The sequence below is a fragment of the Elgaria multicarinata genome, chromosome 7, assembly GCF_023053635.1.
Source record: "Elgaria multicarinata webbii isolate HBS135686 ecotype San Diego chromosome 7, rElgMul1.1.pri, whole genome shotgun sequence".
Taxonomy (NCBI): Eukaryota; Metazoa; Chordata; class Lepidosauria; order Squamata; family Anguidae; genus Elgaria; species Elgaria multicarinata.
In genome coordinates, this window is record NC_086177.1 from 50,618,786 (window position 1) to 50,639,464 (window position 20,679).

Genomic DNA, 20,679 nt, shown 5'->3' on the forward strand with positions numbered 1-20,679 from the left:
TACTCCTAATGAAAGCAACACATTCTATAAGTCCACAATCTACATAATAGCAAGTGGTGATACATAAGAATAAAGCAACAAAACTAGATAAAACATATTATAGAAATGTCTATAAGAATATGCCTGGTAGCCTCTAGGGACACAGGGGGGGGGAAAGGAACAGGAAAATACAAATTAAAAGCCCAAGAATCCAACATGTGTAGACTAGAATAATCACATGTATAAAATATTTTTCCAACTATCACTATAAAATAAAGGCTCTAAATATATGCTATATTAGAAGAGATACTGAAGCTATCTCATCCTTATGTCACATTCTTATACACCTCATGAATCTAGAATAATTAGCACCCCCCTAGTTCCATGATACACAGATATAATTGCCACCTGCAAGCATGTATCAGAAAAATCCACCCCTTTTAATAATTCAACTGCCCTGACATGGTGACTGCACCCATAATCCTAACCATACTTACTTCAACTAAACAGCTCTGGCATCTGAGCAGACATACACTGGGTTGGCTGTAAAGTCATCAGTTAAGGGGTCACTACTTTGGGTAACAATCTTGATCATGCATCTCTCCCTTGAAGCGTCTGAACAATGGGCAGCTAGTTTAAAAAAAAATCCACACTTTACAAAGAAAAATCAAACCAGCGAGGGGAAAGGATGTAATTAAAAGTAACCTTAAGAGGAGAAAATGAAAGAAAAAGAAGAAATAAACTAAGGGAGAGGCTAAAATACCTCTGTCCAAAACCAGGTCTTTCAACTGAGCATCCTTCAAGGTTGTACTGTTAAGCTGGTCAGTGGACATAATCGTGTCCTTCTCCGCTGGGAAAGGAGCCCTGGAGCGGGCAGGGCATCGCCTCGGACCCCGCGCAGCAGCCGGGCAGCGTCCTCTGGAGTTCCCCCGCTCGCCCAAGCAGGTCAAGATCTGGCCGGCTGCGTCTCTCCCTCGGCAGACAAGCAGGCAGCGGGACCGAGCGCCGCGCCGCCCCGCCGTGCTAGACACCAGTGTGGTTCAACGCGCAAAGCGGAGGCGCCCAGTTCCCGAGAACGGCCCGCAGAGCGAAGCACCAGCGCCGAAGTGGGGGACGGGGCGGAGGGGGGGGCGGGGGAGCGAGAACGGGTGAGGTGTCAGCGAAGGAGCGGCTGTTCTCCCGGGCCTCCTCTCATGCTTGCCAGACTGAGGCGGAGCCCCCCAGAAGACTCCTTCTTGCCCCACTAACAGCCGCCGACTGGGACACCGAAGCCCTCACAGGAGTCCACAGAGAGCAGAACGCCCTTGTGTAAACAGGCATGGCACGCACCGTGCTCGCTATTTCAGCTATTTACCCAAAAGGAAAAAAGGAAAGCAAAAGGCGGGGCACAGAAGGACCATCATTTAGAAAGAAACCTCGAGTCAGCCATCCTGGTTCCGTTTCATCTGTATTAATATAAAGATTTTTTTAAAAAAAAAAGCTTAAGAAGGAAGGGGAGAAATGAGGGCAAGGGTGGGGAGAAAGCCAAGGAAGGCGACGACGCTCTTACCAACTTCCCGACACAACTGCTCCGCCGCCGCCGCCTCGCTCTTTAAACCAAGCCCAATTGACACTTCGGAGGTTTCTAATTCTTCCGCATTTCTGCTCCAGCGCGACGTGCGTCACTCCATGCCCCGAACGCGGCCTTCGCCGCCGCTTGAGCCGAGAGACTGCGCTGAGCTCCCTCCCCCACGCCCCGCACCGTCCGCGGCGATTGGGAAGTGCTCACAGCACATGCTCTTTCCAACCGAGCTCGCTCTGTGGCGCCGCCGCCGGCGGAACAGCAACCGCCACCCTTGTCTCGGCCAGCAGCTGCCGTGTGATGCAGACGCGATGGCTGCTGTCTGCCGTGCCCGCGACTCCCCCTCCGCAAATCTGTAGGAAACACCTGGGTGGAGGTGAAAAGGACCGCAAGGCTAATCTTCTCTCCTTGGGGGACTCGCTTGACGCAGTCATTTGCCTTCGTCTTTGTCAAGTGAAATTCCTAGCGGGAGAGAGGGAAGGGTGTGCGTAGGGTATGCATCTATGTTCGGTGGATTTACATAAATGTACGTTTAATCTGATTTTCCCCGCGCCTTTATTTTCCTTTTAGGTTTTGTCTTTCATTGAAAGTGTGTGTATGTGTGTGTGTATTACACACCGCACATCTTCATTTTTTAAATATATGATCACATTTAAGCTGTTTTCATGTATAGTTGGGTCTCTTCCATCTTTAATTCATATGAAAACCCTACACTGAATAGAGTCTATATGCTGAGTTTTTAAGAAAATGGCTCTCTTCCTACATTTTGTTTTGCAATATGGTGTATCAGCAGATAAAGGATCAGAGTTGGACCATGGAGACCTGGATTAAAATCCCTGCTCAAGCCATGAAGCTACACTTCCTCTCCGTCAGTCTACCATACAAGCTACCACACAAAAATGGGGGCAAGCCACTGTCTTGAGCAGCTTGGAGAACAGGCAAAATACTAAGGGTTACACAAGCATTTTAATCAATCCTAGATTAAAAGGCATTCCTAGGACCTTTCTCGACCTTAAGATAATAGTGGTAGCTATTTATTATTATTTTTTAACCATTTTGCTTGAATTAGTAAAATCAGAAGTTCCTTATTCATCTTCAGGACCGTCTTAACCTTTTGCTGGCATGGGGGTGGTTGTTGTTTTTAAAAAAAACAATTAAATTATGATTTAAATTCCAAGTTACTAGTACAGGAATTTCTCCATAGTGATGGCTGGAGTCCTGCATGCTTTCTAGATGGAGAACCCTAGAGGGGCAGTGTCGGTCTAGTCGAGGCAGGCTGTAATTGTACAGTAGCTTCCTGTTTAAAAAGTCATGCCCCCTTGCTCTTTAAGAGGACGAGTGTTTTATTGCACCCTTGTTGCTGGGCGTTCACAGATTTTTGCGGGTCCCTCTCACAACATTGTCTAAGTCCTGCACGCCTTCCACCCCTTCTAGCCTTCTTCATGCGACCAAAAAACACCCAGTAAGTCTGACTTATTTTTTGAGACTGAAGTTGCCGCTATATCCTGCTGTGTGCAGGAGAAGCAGTGCAATCAAAACGGCCCACTGAATGGGCCACATGCACGTTGTTTACTTTCTCTTGAAAGAGGAAGTAATGAGGGACAAACGTGTGGGTGGAGGAGCGACGGTAAGGAAACATCATTTTCCCTACCATTGCTTCTCCGCCCATGTTTTAATTTCTCAGTTATTTCCTCTTTCAAAAGGTGAAGTACACTACGAACACGAAGCCCATTGAGTCCGCTGTTCTAATGGCGCTGCTTCTCCTGCACACAGCAGGAGAGAGCAGCAATTCCATGTTTAAAAATACATCGGGCTTAACCAGGGTTTTTTGTCGCGCAAGGAAGGCCAGAAGGGGTGGAAGGCGCGTGGGAGGCAGACGGCGTCATGTGAGGGACTCCGTGAGTGCCCAGTAATGAGTGTGCAATAAAACGCTCGTGGGATGGAGCTTTGAGTCATGTCCTTTAAACTACAGGAGGGGAATGTAGGATCCAGCTGCATGGAAAAATAGCCCTGGGCTGGCATAAGTGAAAGAAACTGGGATTTGTTCTGATGGGCAAGAGAAGAAACTTGCTTTGGAGAAATTAGCTTCAGGGGAACTGATTTGAGTGTGTGTGTGTGTGTGTGTGTGTGTGTGTGTGCGCGCGCACACACACACACTTATCTGCATCATCTAGTACACCATTCTGTTTGCAGCAGCGGCCAACTAAATGATTCTGGGAAGTTTATGAATAGGCTTCGATGGCAAGAGCTTCCCAATATTATTTGTCACCAGCCCCTGGTTTTCAGAGGAATACTGCCTCCGAACATGTAGCTACCATCTAAATATTCTGGCCTTGAGCTGGTCCAGAATGCTATAGCCAGACTATCGTCCAGGGCCTATTACAGAATAGACTCCCTTGTTAGAGGGCCTTTACTGGATACCAGTCTGTTTCTGGGCACTATTCAACATGCTGATTATGACTTAAAACACCTTTCAAAACTTGGGATGCTTTTCTCTGTCCTCTGTTTCAGAGGCACTTTTAAAAGGAACAAAAGAAAGGGCCTTCTCCAGGGTTGCTCCCAGGCTTTGAAACTCGCTGCCAAGACCAGGCAAAGTTAGTCTGGTATCCAGGCAAATACATTTGCAGTCAAGCAAGCTTTTCTCATCTAAGCTGATTTGTTGTTGAATTGGGTTTTTAATCTCATGGGTTCTGTTGTTTCTTTGTGCTTTTATTTGTCTTTTATTTTTGTGTTTGAAGTGTTTTAATTGGCTGTGTCTCTAACTGATGAGTTTTAATGTTTTAATTATAACTTTATTATTTTTCTTCCCCCCCTTTTTTTTTAAACCAAAGATCTTTTTTCTCTTTTTTTCTGAAAAACTGACCAATTTTGGATTATGAAATATTTTCTTTTAAAATGATAAAACATTTAAGACAGGGTATTCCTGTCATGCTACCTGGCCTTTACTCCCCCAAAAGATTTCTAAAAACATATCATTGGAAGACATTTATAGGAAGAATAGAGATGCAAAATTTCTGGAACTTTTTATGCTATGAGGCGATGTTTTTTAATCCTCTCTGTAATATTCCCAGCACTGTTATTTCTTCCATTCCTTATTACAATTATTGATCTAAGGTATATTTTACTGATAGGGATGCTCAGTTTCCCAATATGTGCCTAGAGACACCAGATCATAATATGTGGCGAAAATGTGCACACTTGAGAGTTTGGGTTTCGTTCTACAGAGTCTTGTCTTTCTGGGCTTGTTCTGGTTAGATGCTGTAGTGGTCAGTAAATGTAGTTCTAAAAACCAGATGGAAGAAAACCACTGTAGGCTAACCTGCTACTACCATCACATATGCTGGAACAATGTGTAGGTTATCCTTTCGTTTTTGAAGAATGGAGCCCTGATGTCTGCCGGAAAAGGGAAAGGAGAAAGGTAAAGTGGTTGGAGGTAAAAACATGTTCCAAAAAGTTCCCCCCAAAGTGTTTAATTGGATGGGCAGGATGCCTTGGCAGGCATCATGGGAAGTTCCTGTGGGGACCATGTTGCTGACCCCAGGGGGAGCAAGAAAGAGGAGGAAAACAATGTTATCATTTGCTAATAATAAGGGGGGATGGTGGTGTCTCTACCTCTTTTTTTACCATTTAGAATTATATTTTATTTTGGTTTTAATGTGATTAGGTGTGAGCAAGTAAACAGATGGCACCAGCTTGGAGATTAGAAACAGAAGCCAGAAGAAATAAGTTTGGAGGAAGGATTTAAAACAAAAGTAGAGTGTTTAGGCTTCTATATTAACTCACTGCTAAAGTTTTTTTTTCATTTGACATTATTAGTAACTACTTTGAAAACTAACCTGAATTAAAAAAAAATCCTTCAAAGACTTGACTAAATCTCCCCTAAAATCTTGTTTCATAGATAAACACAGCTGTGCTTCATCCACACAGTCCATGTGGTCCACCCACCGGCCATATACTTCCATTAAGTGCCTCATTTGTGTTTCTGAATCTGTTTGTGCAATGTAGGAATGAATTATCCTGAGACACAAAATATTACCACTTCAAAAGCAAGCTAAGATTCAGACTTGAATGTATCTAAATGTAAGCCAGCAGTTCCTAAATAATAATTTGGGGCGTAGTTATCAGACAGCAGGCAATGTTATCATCCTGGCACATGCATCAGAGAACTAGTGTGGTTTAGTGGATAGTATTGGACTTGAAAGAACAGAGTTCAAATGCAACTTCAGCTAATGACCCGGTTCACACAATTGTTTTACCCATGATTTGTAGGGATCTGAGGAGCTTCCACTTTCTGTGGACAACCTCCAATCGGCCCAGTAGGAGGTTGTGAGCATGACATACCAACTCAGACATCTGGGTTGTTTAGGGTGTAAACAACCCAGCAGTTAACCCATGGTTTGCTGTTTAATTAACCGCTGCACTGTTTAGTCCCTAAACAACCCACATATCACACTCACATCCTTCGATTGGAGGTTGTTTACAGAAATGTTAGAAGTGGCTCACACAGGACACACATCCTTTCAGCGCCAGATTAAAAATGCCAAGGCAAATAAAAAAATAAATTTGTATTTTTTAAACTTGTTGAAGGATAGTAACTTGTTTTTAAGGCTGATAAATGTAAAATGTAGTTCTTGATCATTTACTTATATGGATTCTATCTCTTAGCGGAGCAAAAGAATAGGCATAATACATTTTGTCTTCACAACTGGGTTAAATAACAGGATACTGAACATTCCAGAACCTAATTTCACTTGGCAGGAGAGTGTAGTGCTCTGTAGTGCTTAGTGTTGGGACTAGAACCTGGGAATCTGTGTTCAAATCCTCAATGAGTCATGAAGGGTACTAGATGACTTTGGTTTAGTCAGTATCTCACAGCATAACCTACCTCTCAGGGTTGTTGCAAGGATAAAAAGGGGGTGGAGAAGGATCATGTATGCCACCTGATTTCGTTGGAGGAAGGGTGGGATATATAAGAAATAAACAGAATGAAATATGAGTAAGAAGTTGCTCATTGCAAATGAATGCAGCATAATGGGGAAAAGGAGAGAAAATACAAAAGGCTGCTCTAAATTGGTCCATGATCATTGGTTCAGGTCTTTTCATGTGAGGAGAACATCCCTAAAGGGATAAAGTGTCTGTGTCAGTGAGAATCAAAATTCTGTGTAGGCAGCTGTAATGTTAAACACTGGTATAGAATGACTTCCTATTAATTCAATCACTGGCTAATTCAATCCTCCATTCGATTCCATTACAATCTCAAGAAACACATAATCCTTACTTAAAATGGCACAAGTGATTTCTTCCCTTTACAGTGATCACATTTCTATGCATTTCAGATAGTTGGTGAGGCAGTCCAATATTGTTGGCTACAGCACACTAAGTAATAGGAAAAGCCACACAAGACATGCCATGCAAGAAAAAGAGTGGAAACAAAACCGTTAAATCAGATATGTGCCTCTAGCATATAACACTCCTTTTCTCTATTTCTGGCAAACTATGACCTCTATGATGTGGGTTCATCTGATGTATCGATGTGCATAAGGTGGCGGAGCCTTAGGTCAGAGGAACTGACTATCCAGGTGTGCCTTATTACCATGTGATTCTATGGTCAGTTCTTCAAACTGAAAGTGAGGAATCCTATAACTGAATTCCTCCATAACACAGAAAAAGAAATCCCTCCCCACACACACAAATTAGGATGCCAGCAGATGGCTAGATTAGAATGCCTCTCCCTCACATCTAGTTTTCTATGTGCAGGGGTGTTTTTTTGTTTTGTTTTTTGTATGAAGGAGCATTCAATCATAAGAGTTCATCTGCAGTCTGAAGTGATACAGCCTGGGTTCAGTATACTACCTAAGTAAGAACTAGACCATGTGAGGTCGGACTTGAGGCTTGTGGGATTTACTTTGTTTTCACTACGACCCTGAGTTCCACCAGGTGGAGTCAGGTGGAGCAAAATGATGGCTCAGGGGGCTAAGGCCAGATGCAAAATGGTGGCTTGGGATGGAGCCAATCACCTACTGTACTCAATGAGCCATGCACTGCATTTGAGTTACTACAGATCATGGATGCTAACAGCCTAACTCAGGGAATAGGGGAGTTGTTGTTGTTGTTGTTGTTGATTAGGAGTCTGAAACCTTTGCCAATCTACTATAAATCACCCAGAGATCTATCAGTTAGTAGATCCCAATCGGCCGTCTGCCTGTCTCTGAATTAGACCAATTAAATGAGATTATTGTTGACTAAGTTTAATGCAAACCATTTTTGCAGCCAATTATATGCTGTCTTTCACCTTGACCCATAGTTGATTGCAATCCAAGATTAAGCTTTGATCCTGTGTTCCCTTTTACAAAGGGATGCCACTCTTTAAGGATTTTCCTACAATATCTATCAAAAGAAGGATTCAACCTTATGTTTTCCTTCATCCCATTCAAGCAGCAGCTAAAAAAAAGGTGCAGCAGAGAAACACATTAAAAAGCTGAGACCACACCTCATTTATTATCCTTCCATAGAAATATCACAGCTGAGAGTGAAAGAGACAGAGACAGAATTAGCAGGGGTGCCAGCATCCATGCATATGGAAGCATCTTATTCCTCCCTGACACAAAACCTAAAAGCCATGTTGTTGAAATATATGTTGCTAAACAAGCTATTAGCAGCATTTTACACACAAAAGGGAGTATTCACTCTTTCACTAAAATGACTCCCTTTGGGGCCACAGTGTGACTCATGCCAGGTAGATTATTCACTTGCCTAAACTGAATTGCCTGCAAGCCATCTGCCAGTCATAGTGAAAGAGACGGACAGTGACAGGAAGCAGACTACTAAGGGACTGTAGATGTTATGTGTTTATAAGATGACTTGAGTAGAAAGAGATTTGTGTTCTTTGCCATGCAATGACAGCATAACATCAGATTTTGTGATTTTACTGATATAGTGGCTCATACCCCATTTACTCCAAATCTTTGTACAGGCAATAGCTTTTCAAAGAGCCAGACATGGTATTGTAGACCCATCATTTCCTGTGGTACAATCATTAATTTTTATATTTTCCATCCCACCATAGTCTCTTATAAAAAGAGGTTCTGCGCGTTTCTGTGGACTCTAAACAGCATCTAGGACAAATCGAAGTAGCTTCCAGCAGTACTATCAACACTATTATTATAGATATCCATGACAGGCTATCTATAGTTGTATATACAACTATTGAACTCTCCCTCTCTCTCTTTTACATACACACCACTACACACCATTCCAAAGCTGTAGAATTTAGGTATAATTTTAAACATTTATCTCCACTCCCTACATTTTTTTTAAAAAAACCAACCATGCATAAAAACAAATGCTTAATATTTATTCTGCTTTCATACTAACTTTCCTACAAAAATTCAGGAGAGCCTTTTATCCTCACAACGTTTTGAGGTAGGTTAGCTTGGGCACAAAATCACCCACTGAACTTCTTGGCTAGCCAGAGATTTGAACTCCCAATCAAAATCCAAAACTCTAGTCATCATGCCACACTGGCTCTTAATATCCGCATGTAGGCACATTCAAAAAATGAAACCACAACAATCCAAGGCTACCTCTCCTTGTCATTTCATGTCATTTATTATATTCCTGTATTGTAGTGTACCACCCTATAGCTGAAGCTCTTTGGGCAGTTCTACAATAACAACAAACATTGTCACCAATGCTTTGGAATTTAAGAATGTTGTTTCCTTCTTTTAAGTTTCCCTATAGTGAAATTAAGTAGACCAGAAGTTGCTTGGATCAGTCAAAGTTACTTGGCCAAGTCTACCTACTGTGATGAGCTGGGCTTTTACTTGGGTCTTCCATGTCTGGTCCATTAGCTACTATAAGGCCCCTTCTAATGCCAGATAGAATAGAAGAGTTCTGTAAAAGGGGCTTTTAGGTCCTTCATAAATAGATTTTAAAACCAAGCTGACTCATTTGTTGCATACTATCTCACTGAATCTTGTAAGGAAATTAGGAAACACCTGCCGTTTAAAACAACACACAAAAAACCTGAACTTTGCCACAGTTACAGACCAGACATTTCATGGCATCGTGTGCCAATTAAAAGCCACGCCACAACGAACACTTCCTGACTCACTCAAATTCACAAAGCATGAACAGCTATTGCAGACAGCACTGAGCCACTCCTGAGTGTCGATTCCAACCACAAAGTAGAAACAAGAATGCAGTATGTCTGTGTATGCAAAACACTTCCATAATCTTGCTTTTGGTTTCTGAGTGTGTATCTGGCTGTGTGAGAGACAAGCATTTTACAGCTATTGGCACTGCTGCTAACAGAAGCTTAAAAGTATTAAAAGCACAGTGTAGAAACTACATACTTAGCGAAGCAAGGTGAGCACAAATATTTCTCCCAATCTCATGCTAATTTAAATAAAGTAGCCCTAGTTAAAAGCATCACTCTGCCTAGTGCATTAGCAATATACCTTCTCTCAATTTTGCATCTGAGATCAGAAAAAAAAGTTAATATTCTGCAACTTTGAATATATATATATATATATATATATATATATATATATACATACATATATATATATATATATATATATATATATATATATATTTGATGGCTATTGAGGCATAGAAATGTCTTATAGGCTAATTACTGGAACTAGAATTAATACTGATTCTAAAATGAGATGGCCCTGGCAATAAAAAAGGGAACATGTAGGTTGTACAGGGTGGTGGTGGTGAGATTCTGCAAAGATGGAAAAGTAGATACAGATCATGTAGTAGAGATGAAGGCCATGAATTTGACTCAGAAATAAAAAGGATTCAAGCAAGAGGCATTTAGAACAGTGGCATTCTGGAAAGCCTGCAGGGAGGAGAACTAAGATGAGATGTGGAGGTTGTAAATAGGTGAGGAAAATAGCATACTAAAGATCTGATCTGGATGCCATTTAAAGTCAATGGCAAGACCACAGCTGCTTTCTATAAGACTAGGAGGAGGCCCCAGGGCAGCTACAATAGCACTGCCATTCTCTGTTTCAGAAGCAAGAATTTAATTTGGTTTGAAATCTCATCAGACATATTGGGAATTGAAAGCACATGTTTATTAAAATTGGAGAAATGATACTTTTAGATGACAAATTCTGTTTTCTCGTATTGCATTGTGCCTTTTAGTCTTGTTCGCAATGAGCAATAATAGTCTAGCAATCTCCTTGAAATAATCAGTTGTTAAAGTCACAATCAGATCTCATTCTTACCCTGTTCTAACACTCATAACATTTAAGAATATACTTTCCCAAGCTTGGCTTCTATGTAAAAACAACATGCTGGAAAGCTTTATGAGAAAGATTTTCCACTGGTTTCATTTACTGAGAGAGTAAAAGAAAGAAAAAATACTATCTCCATCTTAAAATAATCTATTCTAATCACATGACTAAAGTTAAAAGAATTTAAACTTGGCAAGCCTCTAATCCTTAGTAAGGAGTAGATTTTTGTTTTGTTTTTTTGCCAGGATTAATAAATCTTCAACTAAACAAAACAAAAACGCATTGGTTTTCTGGCTCCAAGAAGTTGGTACAGGCCAGCCACAACTCACTGCTCAGGGAAGATTGTCAAAAAGTGAGTTCAGCAATAGCAATACACTCCCCCTCTTGCAAAAATGCCCTATGAAATACCAGAGTCTCACAATACGGGTACCTTCTTCACTTTAGACAAAAGGGTGAGCAAATTTATTATTATTATTATTATTATTATTATTATTATTATTATTATTATATTTATTTGTATCCCGCCTTTTGCCCAATGCTGGGCCTCAAGGCGGCCTTACAAAGTTTAAAACATACATTGGGGGGGGGAACAAAACCATAAACTGTTTGTGTATTTAAAATACACAACAAAATTATAAGACATTAACATAGATGGAGGGCCAGATTATTCTCCAAAGGCCTGCTGGAACAAAAAAGTTTTAGCCTGCTTCCGAAAGCCCATCAAGGAGGGAGCCAGCCCCCCACCCCCACCCCGGAAGAGAGTTCCAGAGCAACTGGAGCAGCCACCGAGAAGGCTATTAGCAATGGAATAGAAAGCTTATGGGTAAAGATGCAACAACATTACTGGGGGAAATATAACCATAGAATAAACATTCTCAACAACATGATTAGGAATATAGCAGGAATACTACCACTGTTGTAACGTAGGGGAGAGGTAATTAGGGAATAAAAACTTCATTATGAGTTTTTAAAAATACTTATATCTATCTCTGGATCTAATATGGGGCTCCAAATGGTCTCCCATCCAGACTGATGATCAGAGCCAGACCTGTTTGGCTTCAGTAATGCTGCAGCATCTTCTGTTCCCACACCATTCACTGAGCCCCACTTCCTTTTCTTTTAAACAATTATGGGATTTTGCTCTGTCTTGTATTGTTTTGGAATGAAAGGGAGAGTTCCTCTGGGAAAGACAAGGGAGAAAGTGGGATAAAGTTTGCTTGATCCTCATCTATCTTGTGCCAAATACATTTATTTATTATGACTTGGATCTAGAGTCTGCCTCCCATGGATTGAAGGATTTCTTCAATCTGTAGAACATTTCATATCCAACAGACTATGAGTGTCATCACATCGTGGGGAAGTGGGGTGGCATTTCCTACCATCATTTCTCCCGCACATTCTCATTCTTCCAGGAGGGGAAAGAGGAAGTAAACCAACACCACATGGCCCATTCAGAGGCTGTTTATCACGCTGCTTTTCCTGCACACAGCAGGAGATTGCGACATATTCCTTTTTTAAAAAAAAATAATAGTTGGATTAAAAGGGGTCTATTCTGCTACAGAAAAATGAGCGGGAGGCCTGCAGGAGGTGAACGTCATCGTCTAAAGGATGCGGGCACATCCATAAGTGGGCAGTAGTGAGTGTGCAATAAAACGCTTGTCTGATCCTCTATTTTTGGTGTGGAATGGGAGAGGAAGTGATTGGGGGACCTTCTGAAACAGTGTGGGAAGTGGTACTGGGGGCTACAGAAAGAGGTAGAAGTAGTGAAAAATGCCTCCTTCCTTCTATTGTGTTTTGAGCAGAACTCTGCTCAGGGAGTACTCTGAGCAGAGGAAACCCTGGATGCAATTATTATTGTTGTTGTTGTTGTTGTTGTCCTGCCTTTCAACTGACACATTCAAGGAATCAAATAAAATTAATGTTCCAATCTCCTGTTTAGACTACTACAGTGCTTTAATTGTAGGACTGCCCTTGAAGGCAGTACAGAGAATCAGTTAACACAGAGTGTAGCTGCTAGAGTACGGACTGGAACCAGTCACTGGAAACGTTCTCACCAGTGTTGAAAGAACTCCACAAGCTTCCAATTTCTTTCTGAGTTTAATTCAAGTTGCTGGTATGTATGTATAAAGTCCTACATGGCTTGGAGTCCAGCTACCTGAAGAATATCTGCTCCCATATCAACCTGCCCATACAATGTGGTTATTTGTTGATAGCCTCCTCCAAGTGTCCCCACCACCTCAGGCAAGATGGGCGGTAACCAGGGTCCACTCATACGGTTTTGGCATAGGAATAATTGCCCAAGAGAAAGAAGTCTGAAAAATAATAATGTCTCCTTGGTGAAAACTCTGCATGACCTCTCTCTCTTGGCTTTAACTGCAGTTCTACACAGACTTACATGGGAGAATTCAATTGGACTTACCTCTATGTAGACACACATAAGGTTACTCTGTCACAAACTTGAGATAGTGATTTTTCAGGAATCAGGATACACAAAATACTTGGAAATTCAACCAATCATTCTTCCAACAAGGAAGCATGTTTGTTATATTTCTTAATCATGAATCAGTAGTCATTTCTGTCACTCATAGAATTACACTTCATGCTGTTAAATTTTCTTGGGCTGAGAGACTTAAGAGGTCTAACTTCTGTTTCTCAAGCTTTTGTTTTCATTGCTAGAGTGTAAACCTGCATCTTCCCTATTCTTTCTCTCTCTCTCTCTGAGTGATGTGATGCAAAGTAGGCAGTAATCCATCTCCCTTTTCTTCCATCCTTTCAAGCGCCTCCTAGAAATTGCACTGCTAATGTCAGAGGCAGAACGAAGCAGAGATGGTGGCAATTTGTCACAAATTACGCTCCTTATCCATCTATCTAGGCATCCAATCGCTTTCATGATAAAGCATCTAATCGCTTTCATGTTGAAGCTCAGCAATGAAAAAAATTATGCTATTACGCATGTAAATAATAGTGTTATGTTTGATGTCCCTAGCTGACATTAATAAATTATTTTTCACAACACCCTAACAGTGTAGTGTAGAGAGCCAGTGTAGTGTAGTGGCTAAAGTGTTGGACTGGGAGTCAGGCGATCTGGGTACTAGTCCCCACTTGGCCATGGAAACTCACTAGGTGACTGTGCCAGCGACAGACTCTCAGCCCAACCTACCTCACAGGGTTGTTGTGAGGATAAAATGGAGAAGAGGAGAATTCTGTACGCCGCCTTGGTTTCCTTGGAGGAAAAAAGACGGAATACAAATGCAGTAAATAAACAAATAAATAAATAACCAAAAAAAAGGGGGCTGGCATCCAAAGAGGAGTGTAGCTAGTTCTGTGCACCCAAAGAGACCAGGCGCTTGTGTTGGTCAAAGAGGCTCCCATCCCCCACTGCCATTTCATTTGGGGAGGAGCCATAGCTCAGTGGTAGAAAACATATTTTGCATGAGTTGAATTCCCTGCATGAATTCCGAGTTGAGGCTGGGGGGAAATCCTGCCTGAAATTCTGGAGCGCTGCTGTCACTCAGCATAGACAATACTCAACTGGAAATAACATTGGCCTGACTTGGTATAAGGCAGCTTCCTATGTTTCTATATGGCAAACCATTTTTGAAACTAAAACTTTCAAAAACAGTTCTGTAATGTGGCATTGAGGGGGAGGGATCTACAGTTTAAAGGGCTGTAAGAAAAAAACCCACTTGGCATGTCCAAGCCCTTGGATATACCTAAAGTATTTCTTTGGATCCTGACTTCAATGTCCATATGGAGAAAACGGACCATAGCACTTTTATTTTGCTTCCAGTTTTACTTTGGTTATGTATTGTAGTACTTTTACCATTCGTTTTATTGTGTGCTGTTGTTGTTCCTTGTTTTATTGTTTGTGCTTTATGCTTTCAATATATTGTACGCTGCCCAGGGAACCTGGGATATTGGGTGGTTTAAAAGTGCAATCAATCAATTAATCAATCAATCAAAGGCCAAAAGATTTGCAAAGGCCACACATTTCCAATAGAGGCAGATAGAAGACCACCACCAGTGCCCCTCTGTCCCCGGTTCTTCAACTTAAGCTGCTAAGCCTTGCTGTGTCTTATATTACAGGCCACTGCCTAGAGGAATAGATAAGCACATTTTATTTATTTATGTTATTAGTATGAAGAACGCCACATTGGATAAAATGGACAAAAAAGGCTGCTATGCAAGTGGCTTGTGTCTTTGCATTTTCTTGTTTATGAACATTGCTGTAATTGGTCTTGGGGCCCATGGGTAGAAAACCCGGGTAGAAATGTAAGAATAATAATTCAAATAAACATATGAAGGGAAAGCTTGTGTATTTTGTCCTGTGGCAAGAAGTTGTATGTAGAACTCACACATTTTGCTGTGATTTTCCTTCTCACATTACAACATACAGCAAAAAGCAGATGCAAAAGAGATTCACTGGGCTGCTTTTCATCATATTTTTATAACTTCTAAAGTCACCTGGGCTAGTTGGACCATTGACAGTGGTCATAGCAAGATGGGGCTTTATCCTGGGGTGATCCACAGGATCGTCCCTGTGCGTTCACATGATTGATGCACAGGTGATCCCGGGATCAGGGTGGGATGATCCCTCCCTTGCCCCAGGAACTCACCCTTCCCTTTGGCCCCGGTTTTTTCCACAGTCCCAGGCTGAACCCAAGACCGCGGAATGTGTGGCCACGCGCCGCACGATTCCTCGCGAGGAGCCAGGAGTGCTGCGCCCATCGGGGGTAGGGTAGGGGGAACAGGGAAAGTACTTTTTTAAAAAAACACTTACCTTTAGCGCACGAGCTTTCGTGCGCTGCTGCCCCTTTAATTTTAAAAAAATGGCAGGCGTGACGCCTCTCCTTCTGAGATTGTCACGCGTTGCATGTAAACAAAGGAGGGAACTCGGGATAAACACATCGCGGGATCTTCCCTCCTCTGCTGCGGGCTAAACGGTAGGTCTAGCTAAGGCCAGTGTTCCTTTTCTTTCATGGATAAAAGGGCCAAAAGGAAAACATATCTGATCCGCCTCAGTTTCATCTTACCTGCTTCTTCACTACAATCTGGCTTCCTACTCCATCATTTCTATTCTTTGTCAGTCTCTGACCTTTTCCTGGTCCCTCTTTGCTCATCTGTTGTAGCCTGTAAACTCTCAGCAATGAGAATAACTGTGTTTCCATACAGCACCTAGCATGCCCCTGGTGCTAACTTAAGTGGTAAGCAACAGTACCAGAAATTCAGCACTCCCACCCCAACAACTAGTACTAAACCATTTGGCACCACTGTGTTGGGCCAGATCTACGCCAACCAGGATATGACACTTTGAAAATGGTTTGAACGTTTTATATGGAGTGTGCCCTGGGCCCCAAACAGTTGTCAATACTCTTATAAACCATTTTAAAGCAGTAGTGTACTCCTGCCTTGGTGTGCTGAGGAATACAGAGCACACACTATTAAAATATACCCATGGTTGAGAAAATCCCATATTATACAATGTGGCATCCATTACTGTGTGAGCACAAAGGCATAGACAGGAGCCTATCACTCACACTAATGTGGTGGGGAGGGAAAAAACATTGCATTATTTCTTCCTCATCACCTACAATATAATATGAAGCACTGTTGAGTTTGAACATCTGTGAAGTTAAGGAGCATGATGGAAGTTCACATATTCATGCATAGTCAATACATTTTGCCAATACATTTTGCTGCCTGAGGCAAAGGATAAGGTGGTGCCCCCTCCCATTCCATGTACAAAAGCCAACTGGGCTGGCAACTGAATATTTATTCAACTCTGGCAATGGGCCCACCTCCTCCACAGCACCTGAAGGCAGCAGGCTAGCTTAGAAGGCACAGAGCAAGCTGTGTGGCACCCACAGCTCTCTTCTCCAACACCTGGCTGTGTCCCAGTATCTGCTGCCTGAAGCAACTGCCTCACTTTGCCTCACGGCAGGGCCGGCCCTGCAGTCGTGTGGAATTTCTGTAGCATTTTCAAGCAATACTTGCACTCCCAGGAGTATGTTTTTCACATGTTTGCATATACAGCTGTTTCCTTCAAATATTTCTGTAATGTGTGAAGCAGCTTACATCCCTAAAGGTACAATGTCTCTTCTTTCCCCAAACAAGAGAGTCTCGCGGCAGCCTAAAGACTAACACATTTGTTATTGCGTAAGCTTTCTCTAGTCCAAAGAAGCTTTTACTGTAATAAATTTGTCAGGTGCCACTAGCATGTTAGTTGATTTTGCTGAAACAGGCATAACATTGCTACCCCACTAGAAACTCTTCTATACTGTTTTATTTACAAAGAAAAGTATGAGCAGCACCAACAGAGACGGAATGTAGGCTGTGTTACTAAGTTAACATTGTCCAATGGTAAAATATAGCTCTCCTAATTACTGTAATGGAAAGCAACAAAAGAAAGGCACAAAAAGGAATACAATCCCATCTGTACTGTTCAATCAGTAACATATAACCCTGTCTTGTCAGCAATCCCCTCTCTTCTGTCTGAAGCAATTAAAATTTAATCCTAAAAGCATTTTAGAGGGCTATCTTATTTAAAAGACAGAACAAAAGGTGACTGACAGTTATTTGTCACCGAAGGTAAACAAATTTATGCAGCTTACATTGTATGCTCTGGGATAAAGCAAGCTGGTAAAAGATGTGTTCGCGATGCATTAGAAATTAGTCTCAATGACAAACTCCAGCTCTCTGCTCAGGAAAGCTGATGCACTGGCTAGACAGGTAGATATTAGGTGCTCAGGCTGTCTGGATGCTATGGAAATCACATTGTATGCATTTGACCATTGTCAATGGGACAAGACAAGTACCAAGCTCATTCTTATTCTAAGCCAGGAAGAGGACCTCATATGCATTAGCCTTTTTTGCTGAAAGGCTGCCATATTTGTCAGTTCAGACGTATGTTAAGATAAGCTCTTTTCCCGTTATCTAATATTTCACCAGGCAGTGGAACCAAAGGATAAGCAGCACCTAATAACCTATGTGGACAGGAAATCTTCAATGCTGTCAAGCTCAGCATAAAAGCTCAAAATGCCTGAGACAAGAAGTTCACAGCAGGCGTTCATTTCATTCCAAAGGAAAAAGTTCAATTAATCACTTCATTTGGAAGAAAGCTTTCTAGGGATCTGAACAAATCGTTATAACATACGGTGAACCAGAAGACAAATATATAAGGCTTTAACTGCCGTGCCATTGCAAATCCCCCACCCACTATGATTGGCAGCTGTCAATTACAAATTAAAGAGGGCTGAAAAAAAGATGTGACTATCCATAATTGGCACAATGCCTGAAAAGCAGGAGAAATGGAGGCAGTAAAGTGGCTTCATGTAGTTAAATCTTTGTTTCAACTGAAAAGTGAAATGGCTCCAAGACCTTGGCATATAATGCCAAATTATCAGGGCTTAGCTATGGAAAATGAAGTTAACTAAATCAGTTGCAATGGACCCACTTCTGTCATTCAGTATGTCTCTGCAAATATAAATTTAGTTCAAACATACATCTTACTACATTAGTCAGCAATCTCAATAGCGCTCTGGCATGCATCCATGTAAACAAATGTAAAATGTAAACATGGCAATCATGGAAGCAGCCATCAGAATTCACTTGGACGTTGTGACACTCTGTTCAGCCACCTTCACAGGAACTGCTATGCTCCATTCACAGAAAATCCACATAAATGTGTATCCGCTGATAGCTTGCAAGCTGAGCAAACTATTTTGTGTGACACTAAGAAGACCATGTCCCAATTATGGAAGTCAACATGCTTCACACTATACTGAAATAGTGTGTACAATGAAGGATCCCAAGGACTAGTAAAGATCAGGAAAACCTGAGTGTATGGTCTGCATTGCTGCAAGTCAAAGCCCAGAAAGGATGCCTCCACTACTGGCTTATTCACGCACTATTTTTCTGGCATATAAGATTCAGAGTCAATGAGAGAATTCAGCAATTATACTTCGATGCTTATCAGATGTTAATGGTGGGAAAGGTAACAGTCTCCCTCCACCCAACATAGACCGTCATATCATAACCACACATAAATAGAGCACAAAGAAATCAAAGGATATAATTTTAGGCTTCTCATCAAATACATTGTTTCAGGATCTTATTTACTTTTTAATTTCCTAACATATATTTTTTTTCTTGAGGCCAAGCTCTTATTTCTGTACACCTTTGCCCTTTCTTTGCATGCAGCAATTAAAAGACAGATTATATATTCGTATGAAATAATTAACTAACCCACTGCTTATTTCTTTCCTGCAGGCAGTGGCACAAGCCAATTAGATCATGGAACAAAATACAAAACAAAATCCTTTCAGTATTTTACTTGGCTCAGGAACATGGAAGAACGCTCCCATTTCATTGCATAATGAATCTCCTAAGTCCATAAGAGCCTCAAGTGCAGCAGAAGCACAGCTCTACAGAAGGTCGGTGGAAACCTCGCAGTCCTCTTAAAAACAGAAGAATGCAGGCATTCACCCAATCTTCGTTTACCCAAGTTCAATAGCCTTTTAGAAGTCAGGCTAGTACAGTCAGTTCTGGGACTGACTTTAGCTCACTAGTCTAGCAAGTTAGGATGTTGCAAATACCTGTTCAGGTACTGCACCTAGACAATGAGCAGTATGGTCAATGGTAAAGTGCTGTCACCCTCAGATACTAAGAATGATTGCAGTTGTAGAAGCTGATATCTGGAAATACCCAGACTTGCTGATGACTGAGCGGGCTTTCACAGGCCACCAACAATTTAATCTTCTCCAGATTTAAGAGCGCAGTCCAATGCATTTTTAAACAGAAAAAAATCCTACAACCCCCAGCATTCCCAGCCATAGGATTGCACCCTAAATCAAATATAAATTAGCAAGAGGCACAAATTATAAGAGATTAAGAACATAAGAAGTGTCGTGCTGGATCAGACCAAGAGTCCATCTAGTCCAGCACTCTGTTCACACAGCAGCCAAACAGCCATCGGCCAGGGACCAACAAGCAGGACATGGTGCAACACCACCCTCCCACCCATGTTCCCCAGCAACTGGTGCACATAGGCTTACTGCCTCGAATACTAGAGATAGCACACAACTATTAGGGCTAGTAGGGTAACATTTCATTTAAAGTAAGAATAGAAAAGCAAACTTTCTGAATCAAATGGTCAGTTGTCACCACATAGAATACTATACCTTACTCTGTGTTACACGCACTCACAGAAGATATCGATCAAGTTTAAAATTATTGTTAAAATCTCAGCCCAGGATCATTGTAATCAAGAGCAAAAGCTTCCATGCACATCTAAGACAGGCATTAAAAGAAAACACTTACAAATGTTGCATATATTGACTATATATGGCATGACCCTTCATTTGCTATTACGCTACATTCGCAACAGCAATTTGGGCAAAGAAATCAGCCTTGTACTATTTATTTTTGTTGGGGTATTATGGAAGGGGACATGATTTTGCTAACCACAGTAACGTCTCCTTGAGAGCAGTTTCCAACCATTCCATTCTCTAATGAAAGAATTGGAGCAGAATGCCTCTTTGCTAATGCTATATTTCAGTCATTAAAAATGTGCATTTGTGATTTTTAAAACAGCTAGAGGCAATACACAGAGAAACATTGCTCCAGTTTCCATTTCATGTTTCTAGAGTAGCCTCTGAAACCGCACTAAGTAAAAATAATATTGTTTGTACCTGGAAATATGGCAAACAGCTTGTGTAGCCTAAGTGTCATTGTATAACACAACTGGAATTATTGCACACTTTCTATGTGCATCAGCCTGAAAGTTAGGGTTATGGCCAAATTCGTACAATATGCCACAACGCCACTGGGATTTGCACATTTAGAATGGTTCCCAGTACATGCCACAGCTCATCATGAGTTAAAGAACCCAAG

At 41.5% G+C, this 20,679-nt stretch overlaps 1 protein-coding gene across 6 annotated transcripts in view; it reads right to left on the bottom strand.

Annotated features, from left to right (window-relative positions):
* Window positions 1-20,679, bottom strand: part of LDLRAD4 (low density lipoprotein receptor class A domain containing 4) — a 326,743-nt gene that overhangs the window by 22,155 nt on the left and 283,909 nt on the right. Inside the window, exons 1-2 of one of the 6 annotated variants that reach the window (XM_063130547.1) lie at window positions 1,529-1,701; window positions 477-609 (exon numbers count right to left, since the gene is read on the bottom strand). The exons of 3 other annotated variants lie outside the window; for them this stretch is intronic. Coding sequence is in view for 1 of the 3 variants with exons in the window: in XM_063130545.1 (XP_062986615.1) it covers window positions 743-812 (70 nt within the window). In the remaining 2 variants the exon portion in view is untranslated. Of the gene's footprint in view, window positions 1-476; window positions 610-742; window positions 970-1,528; window positions 1,702-20,679 lie in introns of those variants that run through there. 2 more of the 6 variants (XM_063130546.1, XM_063130545.1) reach the window with 2 other exon arrangements.